General features: G+C 48.1%; 1 protein-coding gene across 1 annotated transcript in view; it reads right to left on the reverse strand.

The window, feature by feature from the left end:
• The window catches only part of ADAM12 (ADAM metallopeptidase domain 12), a 307,991-nt gene that overhangs the window by 14,302 nt on the left and 274,535 nt on the right, over window positions 1-19,154 (reverse strand). Inside the window, exons 15-20 of the mRNA XM_031957016.1 lie at window positions 16,552-16,660; window positions 16,247-16,445; window positions 12,746-12,823; window positions 8,504-8,612; window positions 6,918-7,059; window positions 5,235-5,343 (exon numbers count right to left, since the gene is read on the reverse strand). Coding sequence (XP_031812876.1) covers window positions 5,235-5,343; window positions 6,918-7,059; window positions 8,504-8,612; window positions 12,746-12,823; window positions 16,247-16,445; window positions 16,552-16,660 — 746 coding nt within the window. The remainder of the gene's footprint in view (window positions 1-5,234; window positions 5,344-6,917; window positions 7,060-8,503; window positions 8,613-12,745; window positions 12,824-16,246; window positions 16,446-16,551; window positions 16,661-19,154) is intronic.

Raw genomic sequence — 19,154 nt, forward strand, 5'->3', positions numbered from 1 at the left:
TAAATCAGAAAAATCTCACTGAAGCCTATGAGAGAGAGAAAGAGAGAGGAGAAAGAAAAAGAGAGAAAGAAAAAAGAGAGAAAAGAGAGAAAAGGAGAGAGAGACAGAGACAGAGTGTGAGAGACAGAGAGACAGAGAGAGAGAGAAAGAGGGAGAGAGAGAGAGAAAGAGAGAGACAGAGACAGAGAGAGAGAGACAGAGACAGAGACATGGGGGGGGGGGCAGTGGATGAATAGCACTGTAGGCAAACACAAATATTTTTGCATCCACCAGATCAAAAGACTCACATTAAGATCATGACTCTGGAATCCCTTAGTCCCTCAGGCTGCTTCCTGAAGGCATCAGTTTAAATTGTTGTTGAGACCAGAGAGGATGATGAGAGAGGAGACACTTCGGAAATTAGTGTCTGGTTTTTCTATCTCTTTAGTTTCCAAAACTCCTTCCCCAATGGCCATCCCAACTTTCAGAACCATATTAGAAACCAAAACAAAATCAAGATCCCGTTTGTAAATATGCTGTGGGACAGACCACCTGCAGTACTGTGTGCAGTTCTGGTCCAAGAGGTCCAGATCAGGGTGACAAAGATGACACAAGGATACAGAAAAATGAAAGCTGAAGGCTGGGAGGGGATATAATATCATTAAAAAGGGTAACATGCATTTAGTCACTGAATCCCAGAGTCTCAGATGCTGGTGGAACATAAGCTCTTTGGGGCAAGAAATATTTCACTTGGGTCTTTGTATAAGTTGTATGAAGTTCCTTTAAGGCTCTTCCAACAGTTTTATGATCCATTTAGTGTTGAAAGGGGATGAAAAAGTATTTTTGCATAAAGAAAATGAATTCAGTCAACTTGGAAGGAACAGATGAAAAGTTTCATGTGTGAAAGAAATAGGAAAACAACTTTAGCTTAATAAAAAACTAATAAAAATCCATGTGTAAGAAACAGTTGTTAGATCACTGGATCTGAGCAGTTTGGGGCTGAAAATGAACTGTGACATAAACATAAAGACTTAAATTCCCTTGTAAAGAATGAAGAAAGATCCCTTGTTTGTGTGTAGACAGCCTGGTGGTTTAAAGAGGACAGAGGAATCTCTTCTGCTTTTTTATAAGTACAACTGATGAAAAGTAAATATGAAGAAAAGTTTTCAAGGCAGTCTGTGACCGAGGAAATTTTGCAAGGCATTGTGGACCTTCCGTGGCTCCCCATTTACTTATGCTTGTAATAGGACTTAAGAGGGTAAAATTCACAAAATGAAAAAATATAGATAACTGTTTGGGGAGCAAGAGATAATTAAACACAGATAGTTTATTTTATAGGGGAGAGCTGATGAATTTTTACTTCATGGCGGGTGAGTGAGTATGAAGGGGCCCTAATTTAAGCTGCTGAAAGTGGCTGAATGTGTGAGGAGGTTAAAGAACCCAATCAACAGAGGTTTTAAAATCAGCACTAATAGAGCTAATTAGAGCTATTTGAAAAATAGCAAAAACATTCAATTAAAAAATTTTGTTACTGATTTCTTATTGTCTGAATAAAGACTATAGCTGGATACATATATATGCAAATTATATATATAAACAGCTATGCACATAAATAATCATACTTATATGTGTATATATATATATATGTTTGTGGGTGTGGGTGTGTGTTTGTACGGAAGAAGAGTTTATGGCCCCATTATTACCCTTTCTCACTAACTAGATTGAGAAGTGAAACCTCAGAAAGGTCTAGTACTCTTTGCTTCCCTCTCTAAGAAAGAAAAGGAGAAAGAGGGAAAGACAGGTTTGGTGGCTGCTTTGCTGTAGGAAGAGATGTTAAGCTCTAATTGGATAATACAGAACCCTGGCACTGGAAAGGCTGGTTAGGCTTATTTTCATTTCCCCAACATCCAGTCTGAGTCCTTTGCTATGAGCTCTGCCTCAGACGATGCATCCCATTGGTCAATGACAGCTGGTCTATAGTGACCAGAGAACCAGTCTGATGAAGATTTATGGCTTCAAAGGAATGGCCAGTAATGCAGCAGTGGGACACTTTCCCATCTTCCTTTTCAATGTGGATTAAAGTTGAAAGAGTGTGAATGCTTCCTTCGTTTGAGAGTAGAACCCAGGTGGGCAGTGGTGAGGAGTAATAGCCGAGCACTTAGGAGAGAAGCAAATTTGTGTCATGCAGATTGAATGGACTAAGGATATCAAAGCCTGCACCCCAGATCTGTGAGCGATCTTGAGGACACGGTTTTCCTTCCTTATATGTTTCCTTGCCAAAGTTTTGCAATTTTGTGCCTTCTCTCCTCCACGCATACTGAATGTGCTGGTGGGAGAGTGTGACCCAATTTTATGTGCAGTTACTGACATTTTATATCTATCTATACCTATATATATCTGAGAACAGTTGAGAGGTTATTCTTTATTTTGCTTTATTATTAAAATGATTATATTTAACATGTAAAAGTCATCAGTGTGACTGGTTCATTTACTGTACCAGTGGGTGCTTGAAAGGTAATGTGGTGAAGAAGCGGGAGTGATGTGGTTGGACTATCCGTAAGAAGGCCAGGTTGACATCTGACTGGAACAGATAGGAGTGGAAAGAGCCTCCCTAGCAGGCTCCCAGAGGTGTCCAGCCCCCAGAGGGATGGGGTCCCCTGCCCAGCCACTCCCTAGTAGGGAGACAAGGCACGGCACAGAGCCCTGGCGGCGCTCATGCACTGCTTAAGGACCAAGTAATCAGATGTCCTGAAGGGAGCGTGAGCAGCGGCAATGCCGGGTCCCCCTCCTAATCCCACCCCTGAAGGACACCTAGGGAATGCTTGTGGGGGCTGCTCTGTATCTTGGAGGCTGCAGGGCCAACTTGTGCAGCGCCAAGGAGCAGAATGGGATTGAACCAGAGCCAGGAGGCGCCTCCTGGAGTTCAGAAGAAGCTAGTGGATAGAAAATCAAAGGCTCTGCTGATGTATATAGGACTACTCCGAGGTCACCCAGTGGGGGGAAGCAGCAGGACAAACAGAACAAGGAAGAGAAGGAGGAGAAGGGGGAAGAGGAGGAGGAGGAGAAGAAGAGCAGGAGGAGAAGGAGAAGGGGAAGTAGGAGAAACAGAAGCAGCAGAAACAGAGAAGATGAAGGAGAAGAAGCAGAAGCAGTGGAAGCAGAAGAAGGAGGAGAAGAAGAAGAGAAAGGAGAAGGAGAAGAAGAAGAAGGGAGAAGAAAAGAAGAAGAAGAAAGAGGAGGAGAGGAGGAGGAGGAGGAAACAAAAATAGTGATCAGTAGTTTTTAAAAAAGGATGTTTGGGGGGATAGTCTTTGAAGGTTGATATCATCCAGGAAAGGCCATGTTCTTCTCTTAAAAACTTGTTTTCTGGCACACAGATGATTTTAAAAATGTGTTGTTTCTTACCTTTGTGTTTTAGGTGAGGGGACAGCTAAGTATAATTTATAACTATGTAGGATCATAGACTTAGAATTAAAACGGACCACTCAGAAGTCATATAGTCTAATCCCCTCATGTTACAGAATAAGCTGAAACCCAGAGAGATAAATGACCTGTCCAAAACGACAGCTAAGATCTAGCCACGACTAGGAATATGAACCTAAGGCCCTGCAGTCTTGCTCTGCTCTTGATTTTATACCACTTAAAACATCTGACCAAAGGCAGAATGAGACTGACACTCTGATGGAAATCGAATCGACAATCCTTCCTAATTTGGGGGTCAGGACAAGGTTGGGTAGTCTATTGACTTCTATATCATTTAAGATAACTTAATTTAATAATAGAACGATTTCTCCTGGATGTCTAGTGAATAGTCAAGTCCAGATCTCTCTTTGATATACCACCCTGGCTCTCCTGCCAAGCCTTTAATAAAGAAGTGTTGGTGGAGTGAAAAATTGGATGGAGATTCTAATGCAGCTGACATTTAATTCAACATTCGTGATCATTCAACAATAAATAATCCTTAATCAGTTCAATATCTATTAAATACCTGCCTACGTGCAGGTACTCTCCTAGGTGCTGGGCAGACAAGGACAAAAACAAACCAGTTCCTGCCCTCAAGGAGTTTCTACTCTAGGGGTGGGGGGTGGGGGAAATGCATATGTAAAGAAGAACCCACTCCAGGGCTTTCCCAGCATCAGTCCCCTTTCCAGTTTTAATAGCCTGGACAGCTCAAGACTCCACAAATGCTTTGGGGTCACCCTGTGAGTGCTAAGACACATCAACAGCCAGGGGAGCAGGGAGGAGGAATGGCCCTGAAGAAGGGACCCCGAAATTCTCTAAAACCCCTTGAATGATGAATTCTTCTTGAATCCTGCCACTGTGGGGACCCCACTCGAGGACGAGCAGCTTCTTTCTGTTGTCTGGGTGGGGGGCAGCTGAGTCCTGAGCTGGGGATATCCCTCCCACTGAAATGGAGAATAGCCGTTTCAAGATAGTCTCAAATTCCAGGCTGAAACCCAGCAATGAGCCAACTTGGGGCTCCACCCACGGGCCCCCTTCAGCTGGTAGCTGCTCCTGTTATAAAAGAGCCAATCTAAAAGCCTCTCCTTGCAGAGGTTCCAAACATGCCAGCTAGTCTGTGCCAGGTTATGCCAAGGAGCCTCTGCCCCCTGGATAATATTCTCTTCCAGTGCCACCCTCACCTATTTCCCCAATGAGACTTTATGCCTCTGTTGAGATTTCTAACCTTACTTCCCAATCCCCATAATAAACCTCTTTTATCAATCTAGGTTTTCAGGTCTGTAAATTCCTTTACAGAGAATCTCTGCGCTGCCAGAAGGGGGTCCCCAACACTCCCTACCCCTGCCCCGACTCCCAAGGGGTTGCAGGGGAGCCACACCTCCATTTGGTTCCCTGAACCCCGAACCTGCCACTAGACCTTATCATTTAACTCCCTGACCACCAGAAACCCTAATCTTATTTTGGTTCCCTAAATCTAGACTTTATCTATTGGGTCCCTACTAAAGGGAACCCCCAAATCTAAACCTCATATTTTTGGTTCCCTGACCGGGAGCCCCCAGAACTAGACTGGTTTGCCTCAGTTTCCTCAACTGTAAAATGGGGTAATGAGAGCATCTATCTCCCCCCCCCTCGCCCTGGGGTTATTGTGAGAAGAGAATGAAATAAATGTCAGATGTGGAGCAGACATTGTACAGCAATTCCCTTTCCTTCTCTTGTCTCCCCCGCCAGCAGTAACCTCCCTGGACCTCCCCTGCTCCATCCCTGCCCCCGGCAGCTGCCTTTCGCACACTCACCTTCGGCATGTCGCCGTGGGGGGGCTTTCTGAGCAGGCCCTGGCCGAGGTTCGCGGCCCGGGTACGATTCGGCTCCGTGACGCCGGCCGGCCGGGTGGGACTCACACACCTGGAACGCAGGGAGTGGCAGCAGGGTCAGAAACTCCCAAAGGCAAGACCCCCGGTGGTCCCCTCTGCCTTGGTTGGGAGGCTTCCCCTCCCCCTTCTTTGTGCAATGTGGTAAACACTCTAAGTAAAAATTATCTCATGCTCTTCCGAGATTAAAAATAAATATTGATTTCTGGGAAGCCACTAGTCTGTTAAATTAGTTCTTGCGGTACTCGCACACACAGTGTCGTCCCTCCCGAGGGGCCGGGCTAACAACGCCAATGTCTGAGCAGCCACGAGCCCGGATCCGGAGACCTTCGCTCCCTCCGCTGGGCTTGGACCAAAGGCCATTTGTGGGCAAGAAAAGGGGCAGTCACGCCCTAAGTCATGAAGCCACGTGCAGACAGACAGACCCGTGTCTCTGTGTGTAAGTCTCTGTGGGCGTGCATACGTATAAACATACAAACAGAGGTGTGTATGTGTGTGTGTGTGTATTTATATGCACAGACACATACTCACACCCACAGCTATACATACACACACATAGGTGTCGATATATTTACACACGTCATGAACTCCGGCTAATTTAAGAGGCTGAAGGGTTTAAATGAGAGGTGAGATGTTTCTTTCTGCCCCAGTCAGTAAGGGACAAGAAGAGGCACTAATGACATGGCCATGAGCCAAGAGGAACCTTCAGCCAAGCTGCCGCTGAGGGAGGACAGCACCCCCCCCTCCTCCGGCGGCTTCCCGGGCAGGGGACCGGCTTCCTACCGGGAGGGGAAGCTTTTCTGGCAGTGCCGGCCTCAGGAGCCAGCGCTGGAGGGGCACGAGGCCCAGCAGCCCAGTCCGTGCCTGACCCTCCGGGGCAGGGAGTGTGCCCTTGTCCCGGCCGGAAGCCTTCCCCCACCTGACCAGGAGTGACCGTCCAGGCCCTGAGGTCTCCAGGGCAGCCCTGCCACCCTTGGAGACAGAGCTCGTGTCAGAGAGTTTCCCTCTTTCCTAGAACTACATTTTTCTTTGTTTTTTTTTCCACTGATAGTTGCTCCTAGACTTGCCACTGGGCACTCAGCAGGGTAAGATCAATCTTTCTCATGACAACCTCTAAAAATTTGGGGCCGGCTTTTACCCCTCCCCCAGAGCCTCCTCTACTCCAGATCAGGGACCCCAAATCCTTCTTTGTTAATGGCAACCATATAGTTTGGGTGAGCTATGGCCCAGCCAACATCCCTGTGTGACAAAAGCGGGAAGAATTAGGAGCAAAGGGAAATTTAGGACTGTGGTAGAAAAATACTTCCTAATAATTGTTCCCAAATAGGAGAGGTGGTGAGCTTCTCAGCACCGGAGGGCTCCAAGCCAAGGCTGCGTGTGTGTGGGGGTCCTGATTGAGGTGATGCTTGGGGCAGGGGTTTTGGAGGTCCCTTCGGCTGAAGATTCTGCTAGTGGCTCCCCCTGTATAGCATGACCTCTGCTCCCTACATGCTCTGGGTCACCCCATTCTGGGCTTCCCAAAGCCTCTTCCTACCGAATGCTCCCAGACCCCCGGGGGCTCCGGCCGGAGCGGGACTCTCCTATCACCCGCTCCGAGACTCAGGGTACCTTAGCTTTTCAATCGTTGTCTTTGTCTTTTTGTTAGTAAACAGCAGCCGGATCAGGGCTTTCCTCTTGAGATAGGTGACGAAGCCGGCGGCCAGGAGGCAGAAAACCGTCACCAGGATGCCCAGGGCCAGACCCCGCTTATCTGAAACAAACGCCATTTGCTTCTGTCAGGAGGCCATTAAAATGAAATACGCGAGGCGTCCAAAATGTGACATTTATGGCGGAGCCACTTTAAAGGAACCTGCAGACACGGAGTTAGTAAATCATGGCCCAGAAGCCTAATGATTTAGTCTCGGAGTCATGTTTAACTCCAACCCTACACTCATCACTCACTGCTGACACCTCTGGAAAAAAGCACCAAGTCAGGGCATGGCCTTGTTGGAACGGTCCCCGAGCCGGCCCGGGATGCCAGAGCCGAGGGCCAGACTGATGGCCTCGGCCACCGTGGGACACAGAGGCTGGGAGGGCGAGCCAGACGAGGTCCCTCAGCCCAGCCCATCTCAGGAGCCCAGGCCTTCCACGCGGCACCTCCCGCTCCTGCTCCCTCGTCCACTACCTCGAGCTCCAGGACCCCACGGGGACTTTTCTGCCGGAGTTCTTTTTAAATTCCTGGAGAGCCTCCTCTTCCTGGACAGTGTCAAGTTATAGACTCTCCCCCTTCCCCGTGTCCACCTCCACACTCTGCTCAAAGGAAACTCTCTGCAGGTGGCTTCTTTCACCCTGTTGTTTCAGAAACCCCAAGATGCGATTATCGATGCAACAGCAGCTTTGGGGGAGCGACTCGCTCTGTTTCCCTTCAGAAAGGAGGCAGCCGGCCGACGTAATTAGTGACCATGTATGTCTGTTATTGGAGACACTTCTCCATGTTCTTCCTGCCTCCTGAACATTTGGTGCTTATTAGGATGTGCCAGAAATAACGTCCCGCAGCCGGACTGAAATCTGCAGCCGAGCAAGTTGGGGAGAGCCTCCGGCTCTGGGTGCCGGGGCCACCAGGCCAAGGGCCAAGGAGGCCCGAAAAGAGGCCTGTCCTGGGGGTCGGTCACAGGGAGGAAAGGGACAGAAGCCCAAGGGAAGCGTCGCCTGGAAGGTGGTCAAGGGCCACGGGGCTTTGCGAGTCAGAAAGCTCCATGACAATGTTAGCTCCCATTCCCCACTGGCCCCAAAGCTCAGGAGGGCGACCACAAGAGAGGGGAAAGCCCAGGGGGTTTCTGAGTCCAGATCTGGGGAACGAGCATGTGGAGTGATGGAGAGACCTTATATGGGGCTTGGCTAAAATGGAGTGGAGAAGGTGGGTGGGCTGAGCAGCTAGGGGGCAGGGTCGTTGCTGTGGATACCAAGGTCCCTGAGGAGGAGTGGGAGCCACTTGTAAAAAGGGAGGCTGAGCCCTGGAGGCTGAAGTCACTGTGGAAGGTGCTTGAAGGTCCCTCCCCACTCCAACATGGCTAACTCTCTAACCCAGCTCTAGTCCCACTACTAAATGCTAACTCTGTCGGCCCTGTAATAAAGAGGACGTCCCTGGATGCTTCTGCCCCCAGGCAGCAGCTCCCCGGCCAGGCCGGGCCGGATGAGCGCCCATGAGTGCTGACCTGCTTGGCGCATGGGCCCGCTGTCCACGCTCCCCCCAAAGCCCGGTCTGTCACAGAACGGGGGAGCCCAGTCGGCCTCACAGTGGCAGTTCTTGTTGCTGTTGCAAACCTGGCAGAGAGAGAGATAAGGAGAGGGGGGTAAATGCTGATAAATGGGGGCCAAGCATCTCAGGCTTTGCAGGATGACCTCTGATGATGGGAAGCTCACTCCCATCTGAGACCACCCACCTCCCTTTGAGATAACTCTGGTTGTGAAAAGCACAAAAATACATCAACATGCTTCTTGGAACATCCCCAAAGTCCCCGGTTCTACTCTGGGGGCAAACAACCAGAATCCTGGTCAAGGTATTTAACTCTTCTTGCCTCAGTTTACATTCCTATAAAAGGAGAGCACTGGACTCTAAGGTACCTTCTAGCTCTAGATCTGTGATTCTCTAAGTCCTGCATGTATATGCAGACTTTGTGAGGCTGTTTCCTGTACATTTAAATGCTTGTCTCTTCCTTCCTTCCTTCCTTCCTTCCTTCCTTCCTTCCTTCCTTCCTTCCTTCCTTCCTTCCTTCCTTCCTTCCTTCCTTCCTTTCTCTCTCTCTCTCTCTCTCTCTCTCTCTCTCTCTCTCTCTCTCTCTCTCGCTTTCTTTCTTTCCTAGGGCAATTGGGGTTAAGTGACTTGCCCAGGGTCACACAACTACAAAGCGTTAAGTATCTGAGGTCGGATTTGAACTCAGTCCTCCTGACTTCAGGGCTGCTGCTCTATCCACTGCACTACCTAGTTACCTTTCTCCTTTATTATTAGGGAAAATTCTGACATGACTAGAAGCACAAAAAGTCCAGCCATAGGGTCCAGCTCACACACCCGCAAGAGCGGTTTAACCCAGAGAGACCACACGTAGAACTGAACCCAATGGCACACAGTAGGTGCTTCTTAAATGCAGATTGATTGATGTGGATGGCAGCTGGCTCCTCTTGTTGCCAATGGTAGATACTGTTTGTGGACAGGGATTATTGATTCTCCCACGGAACTCAGATATGATTGCTCAACATCAATAATTCAACAAGCATTTATTAAGTAATAGAAGCTAATATTTACCCAGCGCTTTCAGGTTTACCAAGTGCTTTACAAATATTCTATCATCTGATCCTCCCGATAATATTATATCACTAGATCCTCACAATCGGTTTTATTCTTGTCACCCCCATTTTCCAAATGAGAAAACTGAGGCACTAAGGTAGACTGTGGGGATTTAAGAGCAGAAATGAAGCAGATAGAATACTAGACTTGGGCTTGGGAAGACCTAACTATCCGAGCCCCTTTCTATCTCTGTGATCCTGGCTCAGTCACTTCATTTTTCCGAGTCTCAGGTTATTCATCTGTAAAATAAAGATCTCTAAGATCTCTCCCAGATCAAAAGCTACAACTCTATGATTTATGCTAAGAAACTTACAATCTATGGATGGGGTTTGGGGAAGAGTTGCGCTAGAGGCAGCTCAGGAAGCTGATTGTTAAATTTTCATTGAGAACATTTACAACTTGGAAATTTGTAAATGCTCTAAGCCAGAGTTTGATCTGTAGTGTTGTCAGTTTTTTTTATTTTTAAGAAACTAACAGTGAAAACGTCAATAATGGAGATTAAATGTGAAAAGACGTTGTGCTTTGTTTCTCTACCACCCTCACTCTGGAAAGCTGGTTGTTAAACATTTACCCCTGTTTGGGAAGCAGGAAGGGAAGAAAGATATAAAACGTCCACAGAAGCCCTCCATCGGACAGAAAGGGGGTGGGGAAAGGAGCCTGAGATTTATAGTCCCCCCCATAATGGTGATGATAAAGGGGGACTGAACACCTCGTGACACTGGAGCCCTCCTGAAGTGTGTGATGGAGAGGAAGGAAACCAGGGAATGTTTGATCTGCATCTGGGATTTCAAGGGGTCAGTGGAAGGCCAGGGGGAAGCCGTGGCCAAAAATTGTCCAGGGAAGTTTAGTCCAGGAGGACGGGAAGCTCTCAAGAAGGAAGTTCTGAAGACACAAAGGGAAACAAATTACTACTGGGCTTATATCCCAAAGAGATCTTAAAGAAGGGAAAGAGGCCTATATGTGCAAAAATGTTTGTGGCAACCCTCTTTGTAGTGGCCAGAAACTGGAAACTGAGTGGCTGCCCATCAGTTGGAGAATGGCTGGATAAACTGTGGTATATGAATATTATGGAATATTATTGTTCTGTAAGAAATGACCAGCAGGATGAATACAGAGAGGCCTGGAGAGACTTACACGAACTGATACTGAGTGAAATGAATAGAACCAGGAGACCATTGTACATGGCTACAGCAAGATTATATGATTAATTCTGATGGACGTGGCTCTCTTTAACAATGAGATAAACCAAATCAGTTCCAATGGAGCAGTAACAAATTGAACCAACTACACCCATCAAAAGAACTCTGGGAGATGACTATGAACCACTACATAGAATTCCCAATCCCTCTATTTTTGTCCGCCTGCATTTTTTATTTCCTTTGCAGGCTAATTGTACAATATTTCAGAGTCCGATTCTTTTTGTGCAGCAAAATAATGGTTTGGACATGTATACTTATTTTGTATTTAATTTATACTTTAACATATTTAACATGTATTGGTCAACCTGCCATCTGGGGGAGGGGATATATATAAATATATATATATATATATATATATATATATATATATATATATATATATATATATATATATATACACCAAAGGGAAACAATTTTGATGAGGAGGAAAAGAGGAAAAAAAAGTCTCTAGAGAGACTGATGTGCTGCACAGGGAGCTCATTGACCAGCGAAGATGAGGAAAAAGAAGACGGAGAGGAAATCCGGTGCCAGAGGCTTGGGGTGGCAGGGGTGCACAGGGAATTTTGTGCTCCTTGTCCAGAGAAGGGTAAAGAGGGTAGGGAAGATGCTAAGTTTGTGACATCTGAGAACTCAGAAAACTGGGTATGGCTAAACTAGAGAAGGCAAGAGAGGAGAGGTGAAGGATCTGAAGATCTGTCACTTGTATACAAGGTCACACAGTCTTTGACTCCAAATCCCATTCTTACCCCATGCTTCACTTGATCTGTTTGGCCCCAAGGACCAAACCAGGAACAACGGGAGGAAGTTGAAAAAGGCAGATTTAGGTTCCGTGTCAGCAAACTGACCCAACAATGAGAGCTGGCCCTAAGGGATATGGGCTACCTCAAGTTGGCAGGGAGTTCCCTTCCACTGGACCCTGACTTCCTGGGGATCATGGCAGGGATTCTGGGTGAGCCCGTGAGCTCACTCCCAGCTCTGAGATTGTATGATTGAGTTAATGGGATTTAAGATATTGGGAGTCTGGTCCCTGTTTTGCCAGCTGTGTCATCTCGGGTGAGTCACTTTATCTGGGACTCAGTTTCCTAATATGTAAAATGAATTACGATCTCTAGGAGCCCCTGTAGCTCCAAAAGAGTCTATGATTTTCTAAAATCCTTCTATTTTTGTAAAACCCATGACTTATAAGCTGGCGATATTGTGGATTTTTGCAACTGCTTTACAACTAATGGGCACATATTACATGGGATCTATTGGCAAAGGTCTTAATGGTGTTGAACAGAATTCGGGGCATGATTTCCGTAGCACAGGCTTCTGGGAAATCAGGGAGCACCAGCACGGCAGATCAAGAGTCACGTGACCTAGCTGGAGACCCTTCCACTCATCATGAACAATGAATCGTGTTTTCAACAATTAAGGACATTTTTCCCTCTTAAAGCTCTGTAGATTGCAGTAACTAACTCCTTGCTCAGATCCATTGAATGTCCCACAAAACAGGGTTGCCGGGGGCTGCTTCTGAAAAGAAGAGGAAGCTTTTAGGAATATTTCAGTTCTGACACGTTGTGACGGCTCCTGCCTGAAAGGAACGGCTCTGTTTGAAATGTTAATGGGAAACTCTCCATGAAGGCGCTTCCTCTTAAAATCGTTTTGAAGATGACAAAAATCCTCTTCTCTGTCACCGAATGCTAATTTAAAAGATAATTACTTCTCAATCAGATTTTTCTTTGGGAAATAAAAATCACATTTTATTTCTGATATAATAGGAAGGTCATAGAAAATTAATATCTTTGGGGGGAAATATAGAAAAGATCCTAACTGGCTTATTATTCTAGAGCCGAAGCTCTAACAAATTGATGGCTCATTGTTCCTTCCACTGGCTGGGGACTGAGGAGGAGAAGAGTCTCTGGGATACTTACCCCGCGCCCGTGGCACTTGGTGGCGCATTCGTGGACGCCAAACACGCTGACATTCTGGCATCGGCGATTGAGGCAGAGCTGGAGAGAAGAAAGAAGGGGCGTGAGGCGTCTGAGGAGACTCGGATCGGTATCCAAGCTCATGGCCTGAGGCACCGGGCATAGAGAAGGCTATGGAGTCAGAGAAGGTCACAGAGGCAGAGGAGGCCACGGAGGCAGAGGAGGCCATGGAGGTAGAAGAGGCCACAGAGGCAGAGGAGGCCACAGCGGCAGAGAAGGCCATGGAGGCAGAGGAGGCCACGGAGGTAGAGGAGGCCACGGAGGTAGAGGAGGCCACGGAGGCAGAGGAGGCCACAGCAGCAGAGAAGGCCACGGAGGCAGAGAAGGCTCAGCCACCTCCGTGTTTCTTCTCCCCTTTCCCAATCAGGCCCGAGATCTGTTGGAAGGGCCTCTGGGCTGGCTAGCCTAGCTGGGGCCTGACCAAGAACCTTCCTGACAAGAGGCCACCCTCCTCCCCCTCTCCCGAGGGAGCCCCTGCCACAGGGGAGGGCTCCTTGTGGGGAAGGCCCTTTCCCAACTACACTCCTTGCTCCTGACCCTGCCTCTGGAACCGGGTGGGACGAGGCTCGCCCCTCCGCAGGACAGTCCGTCTGCAGCGTGGGGAACACTGGGGGGCTCAGGCACTCAAATCTTCTCCTCTCCGAGCTATACCCCCAATCCTCTGAATGATCCTCACAGGACAAGGACCCGGCGATCTTCCTCTGGATATACTAGAGCCAAGTGACTGCACGACTTTGGGAAACTCACGTAATTGCTCCATTTGTAAGAAAAGCAGATCGGACTGGGGGTCTCCCCCCACCCAAATCTAGGGCCACGGGATGTGGATTCTGAGCCATTCTTAGGAGAGGGATAGCATCAGAAATCAGGGGCTGTGTCCAGTCACTGACCAGAAAGCAGGGGATCCGCAAGCACCACATTTGGGATCGGGAAGAAATGAGACTTCACAATCAGTGGGATCCTGGGCAAGGGACTTTGTCTCTGTCTGCCTCAGTCCTGTCTCTAATAATGGGACTTTTTGTAGGCTTACGGGAGGGCCAGTGGACACCCCTTCATACAAGTAATAGGGGCAACGTGCTCTGCAAACCTCAGCCCCCAGATGGGTGTTAATGATGATGACGATGATGAGGATGAGGATGATGATGATAACTTGTTGCTTATTATTACTACTCCTTTTTCCAAGGGAAACAGGGTGGACACTGCCTCAGCCAGGGCCCAGCTGAGCCCAAAGCCGTTTTCTGCACAAATCATTTCTTGATTTGCTGATCAAATTCTTGCTAAAACATACTCCAGAGGTTGCCAAGGTTACCTCCTCCCAAAGGTGGGGAACAGACTCCAAGCCCAGGGCCCGGGAGCCATGAGGAGGCTCACAAGCTTCTTAGGGTTCGGCCCGAACCACATCTTTCACTGAATGAAGGTTTCATTTGGGGAGCCCTGGTCCCACAACTACAGCCAAAGCTAAGGTGCGCGTGGCGGCCTTTGGCTCGCGCTTCCTTCAGGTCTGCTTAGAGCCCCTCCTTGTCTTGCACCCGAGCACTTTTGAGGTCCCCACGCTTTCACCTCCCATCCAGGGAATGTGTGAGTGTGATTGTATGTGAGTGTGTGTGAGTGTGAGTGTGTGACTGTGTGTCTGTGTGTGAGTGTGAGTGTGCGTGTGATTCTGAGTGTGAGATTGTGAGTTGTACACCCTGACCTTGAGGAATCTGCAAAGGAAGCTCCTTGGTGATCGCTGCCAGGACAAGCCAATAATGAGTAAGAACCCAAACCAACCTGTTCTTTTTTCCAGCCTTCCCAAATCTGCGGCAGTCACGGCGAGACCTATTCTGCCAAAGACTCTGAGCCAGGGAAGGGGGAGACGGGCGTCCTGAGGTGAAGGCCGCGGGCACCGCGTGTCCTGATTACAGCCCGAATTAATGTGTCTCTTTCAGGGGACAAGGCTTGGCTCTGGCAGCGGGCACAGCTGGCACTGACTGGCAGAAGCTACAATGTAAATGCTTTGCCCTCCTCCAAAGTAGGCCATCCCAGCCCCTCAGGGGAAGGATTAGTCTGTGTGGAGCAGAGAGATACTGGTGGGCATCGTGTGCTCCTAGGAGTCGGGAGAGGCTGGTCCTTTCCCGCCTGGCAGCTGTGTGAGGGAAGGATTTGACAGCCGTTCTGCCGGCAAAAAGCCGGGACTTCCCAAGCATGGGGGTGCTCACGGCTCCCAACTGTCTTGATGAAAAACCATTTTTTTTAAAGCCTCTGGACTTTTCTGGGACTTTTCATGAGCTTACAGTCATTTGCCGTGGTTTATGTGGAAATGAAGTAAGATTAGTTACCGTGAGACATACACATGTACTTCATGTCTTAGACCGAAAATATCTTCTGGGATTGTTAATTTTTTGTAAAAAATATTCTTTCCCCCCCGTTTCATCTTAGATTTTGCTCCTACTGTTGCTCTCCTGCCTCCCTGAAGCCAGCCCTCTCCGTGCATTTCCTTCCCAGGTTCCCCTTCCTTTCTCCATCTTGTTGCAGAGATGGGACCCAGTTTGCCATCAGGCTCAGTCATGCAGCCACAGGACGGCATGGAGAGGGCTGAGTTTCTGGTCCAGGAGAACCAGGTTCAGCCTCAGCGGCTCAGGCGTGGTCTCCATCAGTCCCCCTGGGCCGTTCTCCCCACCTGCAGGAAAGCAGGTCGGGTGGATACTCTGTGGCAAACCTTTGTGGGACACAGAGAGGAACGGCACCAGCGAGCGGAACTTCCAATAACGAGCTCATGGACCCACAGGAGCAGCTCCTTGTAGAGGCGACCTCGTCCACGCCCATATCCACTCATTAGTCACTCGTTCTGCCTTCCCGGGAGAATGGAAGCTTACTGAGGGCAAGCACTGCTTTGATTTTTGTCTCTGTATTTTCCAGAACTAGCAGAGGTTGGAACACAGTAGGTGCCCAACAAAAGCTTATTGAATAGATGTGGATGGGGGAGTTGATGTTTCTGAGCTTCCATATCAAGAAAACCACAGGATTTTCACAGTGACCTACGGACATAATGCTGCTTTTTACTGTGAAAAGATTACTAAAGACCAGCTACTTATAAGAGTGCTATTTTTACATGCAGAAAGCCCAGCAGGTATCTCTAAGACGGAAGAGATAGGCCGAAGCCAGCGGATGTTCATGGTTTTTTGCCCACTGGGCTCCTGTTCAGAGAACTGGATGATGCTGTGAGGTGAGTAGGACAGGGATTAGTCTACCCACTCTTTGGATGAAGCAACTGAGGTCCGGGTAGACCCCACGACTTCTTTTAGATCACACAGGGAGACATAAAGGACCCAAACAAAAAATCTGATTTTAAGCCTGTGTTCTTGCCAGTCCACTCTGCTGCCCCCATCCCGCCCTTCATTATTAACCACATCACAAAATAATCCCCGGCGCTAACTGGGATTCATTTCTCCTGGAGGCGGGTCTTACTTTGCCCTCTTCACATTTGGTGCCCGCCAGCACGAGCCCAGGGTCCGGCAGGTCATCTCCCAGGTACACGTGGGTGCCGCGGCACAGGATCTTGCCTCCTTCCTGCAGGGGGATGTTGGTTTCTATGGAAACAGCATTGGTACCAATGACTGGCCGGCTGGCTCCTCCTTGGCACTGGATTTTCCCACATTTAGCATCTCTGGGAAAGGGGAACAGAAGCACAAAGAGCCCTCAGAAAGGACAAGCTACTAAAGGGGCCGCGGCCTCCCGGGGGTCAGCGCTCCCTTGGCCCACCTCCCACCTACCTCATTTCACATTTGGCAAAGGAGCTTTTGGAATTCTTGCCGCAGTTCCCGTAGGGATCCCCAGCAGAGTTCACTCTCTCAAAGCAGATCCCAGGGGCTGGTTTAGCGCCTGAAACCAAAGCAAATCAGCACTTTCATCTCCAGCAAATGTTTTTAATCATTTCCTTTGAGTTGGTCCGGGCTTTTAGGGGAAAGCAAGCTGGCTTCTGCCTGTAGAGAAATCCCATCTCCGGTCCAACCCTTCCCTGAATACTAACTGGCCCTGCCGGACCCCGGGGATCCCACTGACTCGCGGCATCTCTCAGATCTGCCGAGCGAGGGGCAGAGGCTGCGGATAGGGCGTCTGTCGGCTGTCCTGGGCTCCTGGGTGCTGAGTGAGCTGACCAGCAGGCTCACTTCCTTGAGTCCAATCCACTCAATATGGGGAAAAAAGACCCCAGAAGGGCAACAGGCTCCCCGCTGGGACATGATGAGAAAAGGCAATGGGGAAGTGTCACAGAATTTTCAGTTCCCTTAATTCTCAGGAACCTCAGTCCAGTGGGACCCTGGCTAAGTTTAGAAGGGAGAGTTGAGCCACAGAGGCTGTGGGGGCCTTGCAACCCAGAGCTGACCCAGTCGGGCTGATGACCCCTTGGTTGGCCAGCCAGTGAGCACGTCCCTTCTCCAGCTGGGGAGCACGGAGGCAGGAGCTATGGGAGGATCTGATGATTTCAGATCACATGCTCCTCAAGCTTCACTTTCAGAAGACTTCATAAGAAAGGCAGGAAAAGTCCCCATAATTCTCAGAGAATAAATTTTGCCATGATTCAAACCAGTTGCATCTTTCCCCAGGAATGCTGGGATCACAGCTTCAATTCATTACCAGCATTTCACACTCAGAAGCCTGACTAATAAAATCTCCTTCACTAAAAAGAGAGTGAAGAACATTGCCAGCCAAATGTGGAAGCTCGAAAAGCTGTTGAGGAAACGGCCCCTTTCTTTGCCTAATGTCTCGTGTGCTAAAATTAGAAAACTGGGAAAGCGGGCTGCCGAGAACTAAAAGTGATTTTCAGAAATTTTGGGAAAAGCCCTCTTAGAAACTGAGTCTTTGGACGTCCTCTTGTAGGTATCTTCAAGACTGAGCTCATGGCTGGTCTCCTCCATGGATCCTTCCTGATTCACCAGGGGTCACTCCCTTCCCCATTACTATTTATGTATATTTACCTAGGGGTCAGTTAGCTGGCCAGCTTTTATTAAGCATAATTTCGTGTAGTCGCTAGAGAGCTGGCTTCTGGGTCAGGAAGTCGCAGGTTTTAGTGCTGGTTCTGTCACGCTGACTCTAAGGCTCCCGGGTCACTCTCAAAGACTAAGTCACATGGAAAGTGCCATCCGTGTCCAGAGAGAACTCTGGAGACTCAGTCACAAAATCGCAATTTCAAAACATAGTTTTACTTTTTTCTTTTGGTTGTTATTTGTTAGCTTGTTTTTTTTTTTCTTTCTCATGTTTTTTCACTTTTGATATGATTTTTCACAGCATGACAAGTATAGAAATATGTTTAGAGGAATTACATGTTTAAAATATAATGGATTTCTTACTGTCTTGAGAACAGGGGAAGGGTAGGAGAGGAAGAAAAATTTAAAACCGAAGGTTTTGCAAAGGTGAACGTTGAAAACTGTATTTGGAAAAATAAAATAGTATAAAAAATTAAGGACCTGGATTTGAAAAAAAAAAAAGACTAATTCACACAGGAGGTGCTTGTGTGAATTGTAGGAAGGGGCAATTTCCAACACCAATGAAATCCTATCCTTCTGTTCCCCTTCCACAAATATACCTGATATGGAGCTGGATTCTGGGGCTACAAAGACAAAAATGAAATAATCTTTTTTTTCTATTAACAGAGACAAAGGATATGTACTAATATTTTTGCCAAGATATAGACAAAGGAGATATAAGAAAAGATATAAGCAAAGGAAATAAAAAATGAGCAAAGGGAGGAGCTAGCAGCTAGAGGGCTCAAAACACTAAGGATTGGTAGGAGTGAAAAGGGAGGGTGCTCCAGGCATGAGGGATGGCCTGTGTAAAGGTCCGGAGGTAAGAGATGGAGTGACATGTGAGAAGAAAGAGCAAAAAAATGAATTTGGCTGGATTGTGGCAGGGCTGCAGAAATACTCCTTGGGCAGCTGGTAGGAAATCAGAGACAGAGGCAGACCCCCATGCTCCATGTGGAAGGCAGGGAAAGGAGCTGCCTCTTTCTCATACGGTTGTGTGAGAAACCAAGCAGAGTAGCTAGGGGACGATGCAAGGAGGTTCAGAGAGGACCTGAGGGAAGGCAGCCCCCTCTGAGGGAAAAGGCCTGATAGGGAACAAAACCGGGAAACCCCTTGAATGGTGGGGGCTGTTTTCCTGAAGTCTGCTTACACGTGATACTGTTATTATGATTTTGGACCAGGATCCTTATTGCTAGGAAAATGACTCAAAAGAACTGTTGGAAGGCTCTGGGAGAAAAATGGCATTTTTAGGGCTGTTTATCAGACGCCGTAGGCTTCCTTCAAGTGAGAGATTTTCCCTTTTTCTGGAACTCTCTCTCCCTCCTCATCTCCTTCTTAGCTCAAGTCCCACCTCT

Source organism: Sarcophilus harrisii, chromosome 2, assembly GCF_902635505.1.
Source record: "Sarcophilus harrisii chromosome 2, mSarHar1.11, whole genome shotgun sequence".
NCBI classification, from domain to species: Eukaryota; Metazoa; Chordata; class Mammalia; order Dasyuromorphia; family Dasyuridae; genus Sarcophilus; species Sarcophilus harrisii.